The 4,932-nt window shown below is 35.9% G+C and overlaps 1 protein-coding gene across 1 annotated transcript in view; it reads right to left on the bottom strand.

Moving 5' to 3' along the window:
• Positions 1–4,932, bottom strand: part of FAM189A1 (family with sequence similarity 189 member A1) — a 52,853-nt gene that overhangs the window by 33,939 nt on the left and 13,982 nt on the right. Inside the window, exon 3 of the mRNA XM_005419764.2 lies at positions 2,880–2,990. Within this exon, the coding sequence (XP_005419821.2) occupies positions 2,880–2,990 (111 nt within the window). The remainder of the gene's footprint in view (positions 1–2,879; positions 2,991–4,932) is intronic.

Below are 4,932 nucleotides of genomic sequence, written 5' to 3'. Positions count from 1 at the left end.
AAACAGAGTATATCCTTCTTCCTGGAATTTTAAAAATTGTTTTTCGATATGCACAGACCTGAGTTTAACTCCAGTGCAAAATGGAATACAAATAAACCTCAGTTATGGACCTGGGCTCTGTCATTCAGCTCTTTGTGAACCTGCACCTGCTTCACTTCTCCTTGCTTTGTCTATTCCAGCTAAAGATAATTCAGGGGAAAGAAGAGTCTTCCTTTATGTGTTACTGTAACCACTGGCCAATTTCAGCTGTACAACCAAAAAAAAAAAAAGTAATCTTTCAATAGAGAGTAAGTAACCTTTCACTATCATTACTTTTCTGAATAATAATCACCTCTAAATTTGACTAAAACTACAGCATTTATTTTTAAATGCATAAGTGACTTACAAGACAGGTAAACTCAAAAAAAACAAATATAGATGAAGAAATAAAACTTATGCTGTCTTCTGCAGTAATAGAACATAAATTAAAATATACTAATATATTTAACAATATATATATAGTATATATAAATATATTAATTGCTCTATCCATATTTTCAAAGAACAGTTTTTAGAGAACCATTATGTGTAAAAGAAATTCCTATACAGAAATTTTTCTCCTATACACATTAATGAACAGCTTGAGTGTGTAACTTCTCTGTACACATCTGACTCTCACTGATTTAAAGCAGTATCATGAGGTTTTGGCCACAGGATCTGCAGCTAATTATGGAAAAACAAAAAACTCCAATTAATTTTTTGTAACAAGGCGTTAAAGCTACTGCCCTTTTTCCCTCAGTGTTGTATGTTGCTAAGCTGCAGGATAAAGGGCACAAATACCAACTTCACAAATTACACATTCAAAATGCTAACATATGGCAAGCACATTTCTCATATTCACACAGAAATACATATTATGGAATCTACAATAAATCCCCAGTGTTTAAAACAAAATAAGACCACCGTGTCTTGTTCTTTTCCTTCAAATAACAACACTACATGTGAGGCACTGCTGAATTTAAACTCCATAAGACAGCAGATACTATTATCATTTTAAAGCCATGCACTCACCATGAATGAGTTTGACAGAAAGACCAGAACTAAAACAGAATTTATTTTGAATTTGACTTTTTTAGTACACTGTGCTCGGAAATTTACTGGTTCAGTTATATGGGATGTTAACTACATTTCAAACCACATGTCTGCAAAGGCTGGATTGTGACTCCTAGAGCTGCATCCTCAGAGAGTACATTTGTATCCTAGGAGGCAAGTAAAGGATTTAGACTTGATAATGTACACCAGTCACATAGCGCAGGATTACACAGATCTACAGCACTAAAGAGAGCCATCTAAGGAATTAAAATTAAATATACACTTGGAACAAGCTGTTAAGAAACTGGGATTTTTCCTTTTTGAGTGAAAAATGGTAATAAAGTAATTAAATATGCTCAGCATAATACATCACCACCTTCTGAGTCAAATCCTGTGCTTAATCATAAAGAAGTGCTGTTCACTCCAGTGCATCCCTCCCAGAGGGTGGCCTATGAGAACAGAACTCTAGAACTCCATATATATGAGCCCTACAACATGGCAATGCAACATATTCATGTGTGAGTCCCCAGCCTGACTGAAATGGGATTTTGAGCAAGGAAAACCTAAAGAGCGAAGTCTGGGTAGAAGTAACTGTTGCCTTTTTTAAAAAATATTTTTTAAAACAGTTACAAAATGATAAACAGCCACAATTAAATTAACTTGCCCTTATAGAGTACAACATGCTGTGGCAAAGCTACTTAGCCTTTCATCATACTTTGAAAATCAAAACTACAGTTTGAACACTTATTACTTAAACTCAAACATTTCAGCCATGAGTTGACTTCTGCAGACATCTTCACAAGCTGAAGTCAGAAAATATGCTGGAATTCAATGAGTATATTGGTTTTTTTCCTGAGATAAAACCACAAATGCTTTAAGTAAATTGTACCTTATAATTTAGAGCATGCCACATCATGATAATTTGTATTGTTCTGTATTTTATTTAACACAAGTAACTTTCATTTACTTTGGAAATTAAAAACACCTCAGGTTGGAAAACAAAATATTAGCATACACATACCAAAACATTCCTGTTGTGAAATCCACTGTCTGGACAAGTATTGGATGGAAGGAATCCTGATCCTGCTGACATCAAATGGTAACCACCACACTGCTCTGATGTGGCCTGAATTCCACCTACTCTGCTGAAGCATCACTTTTACCATGACAGTAAAAAGTCAATCCTTATGATATTAAAAGTTACTTTTTGAGGTAGCAAAACATTAAATCCATTAGCACTTTAACTCAAACTTTTCCTAAAATGTTTCTTTGGGTTGTAACACATACAGATTGCTCTACTAAATACCTACAGTATTGGAAATTAAAGGAGTGTGCCATGGATATATTTTCTGAAAAATCCCTTAGCCAGGATTTTTCTCCTGAGAAGCTGAGAAACCTCAGAGGAAAAGAAAAACAATAATTATCTGCTGCTGTGGAATGCAACAGGTGCATCTTTGATTGGTCCATGTTGGTTGTTTCTAATTAATGGCCAATCACAGTCAGCTGGCTCGGACTCTCTGAGAATCACAAACTTTTGTTATCATTCCATTCTTTCGTATTCCTTGCTAGCCTTCTGATTAAATCCTTTCTTCTATTATTTTAGTATCATTTAAATATATAATTTCCTTTTAATACAATATATATCATAAAATAATAAATCTAGCCTTCTGAAACACGGAGTCAAGATTCTCGTCTCTTCCCTCGCCCTGGGAGCCCTGGGAACGCCACCCCAGGAGTGTGTGTGAAACCCTAACAGATGAAGAACAGAATCCTTGCCCTTGGTAAGAAAGGTATTTTCCATCACTCACCAGCTGACATCCTTCCAGGGACTTCACCAGCTGAGCATTCTGACAGGAGAGAATGGACCCGGCCAGGTTCAGCATCACACACACTGCGGAGAGCAGCATGAAAAAGGTTATCTGGAAAAAACCCCAAGCACCCTATTATTACTCACTTCAAGAGGCAAACAAGGAAAAAATATAATTTAGATGTTCAAGAACTTCCAGCCTGTCACACAATTACATGGATGACAACATTTCATGTATTTTAAAGATAGTAGGGTACTTAATCTGACAGCATCCTTGGTCTTGCACTGTAAGTGAAAGCTAAATCAAAACTAGACATGGCTATTATGTGTTTTCCTCCAGCCATTTCAAAATAATCCATTTATCTCCCACTTCCATCACACACTCTGAAAATTTAATGGGTTTTATTACCAAGCATTACTAAAAAGTAAGATTTAAAAAATGTTTTATTATAAACAGATGTAGTCTTGAAACAATTTAAATCCTTCTGATGGGGATATGGGTATCTTAGACAGGAAAAATATTTGTGAATATCACCTCTCATGAACACCTACAAGTTGGGGAAAAAAGAGTGAATAAAATTCTGTATATATATAAATACTTGGTTTTTAAACAACAATTAAAATTTAAGCAGCATCCTCCATATCAGCTACTCATGATGTTAATTACTCCTTTTTTCTCATCTCAAAATATGTCAAAACAAGCATTAAACCGATTCCATCAGTTTAATTACCATTTTATTGCTTTAAATGTACAAATGCGTGGTGCAGTCAGGGCAGACAAATCTCAACATGTAGGGAACAGCACAAGCAGTAAGAGTAACAAATGTGTGCCTGATGTGTGGCCATCTTAAATATTCAGTGTTGACACTGCCATAACTCAACAGGAGCGTGAGTGTATTACATGAAATTAGTAAGAAATTCTGTAGCATCTCTTTTCCATAAGCATGCTCACAGTTTACAGCCCTTGACTGTTCTCACAAGATGTTATCTTTTGTCAGTGCATGTGCTAGGAATATTTTTGACAACCTTAAATCAAAAATGGCTGTGTATTTTTTTTCTAGTGCTTTTGGACAAAACCCCATAACCTCCACAGTATTAACTAAAGGACAGTAGCTGTGTTACAAACTTCAGTTGCCAGCTTCAGATTCTTCCAAGCATCACAGCTGACAATAAGGCTGTAACATACACCAGGTTTATCTATTTTTTGCAGTACTTCCTCCATATCAGCATTCATTAATGAAGAAACCTCTATTGGTGTTTCCAAGGTAACCTCTTCCTCTTGTCACTGGCAAAGACAAGAGGGACATGAAACAGGCTCTTAGAATTCCTGTTCATCTCTGTGGTCTGTGCCTCACATTCTGTTCAGGAGTTGCATTTCAAAGTGGCAGCCACCACATGATATCAAATACTGGGCTTCTCTGTCACAGTTGTCTTCCCAATTTTGCTATTTTATGCCTCACTTCTTAATACCCCTGGCAAGGAACTCCCTAATCTGGGCATGGAGTTAAAGGGGGAAATTCAAATCCTCTGCAAGTCTTTTGAAGCTACCTTGCCTCTTACAGAGCACAAAGATCCTAATAAAAGGAATAAAAGAATTTCCAATCTCTTTCCTTATGCTTCTCAGCTAAATACCAAAAAAAGCCTTCTACTTATGGAGTGGGACACACCTGGTACTCTGTTATCACAACTTCAGAGGTAAAGTGTAAACTTTACACCATGCTGGAACCCACAACAGAGAAAAGGAGGAACAAAAGTATCAATTACCATATTTACAGACATTTAAAAACATGTTCAATGTGCTTCATTTTTTTATCACCAATCAGTCTTTTCTAACACTGGCACAGGTGCAGCAGTAAAAACAAACACAAAAATAAACACCTTGGAAAGAATGGCTGTTGTGGATTTTGATGGAGACCCAAAATTACACTATTAAACACTGTAGATGAAGTTAGATATACATTATTTATGAAGTCAAGTATGGCTAATTTCCACATTAAAATTTTCCTCAGAGGGCTACCAAACAATATATTTGCTCTGAGAGCTCAGTGTGACAT

Source organism: Geospiza fortis, unplaced genomic scaffold (assembly GCF_000277835.1).
Source record: "Geospiza fortis unplaced genomic scaffold, GeoFor_1.0 scaffold171, whole genome shotgun sequence".
NCBI classification, from domain to species: domain Eukaryota; kingdom Metazoa; phylum Chordata; class Aves; order Passeriformes; family Thraupidae; genus Geospiza; species Geospiza fortis.
Note: the sequence above shows the minus strand (reverse complement) of the source record. Positions and strands in the feature narration are given on the sequence as shown.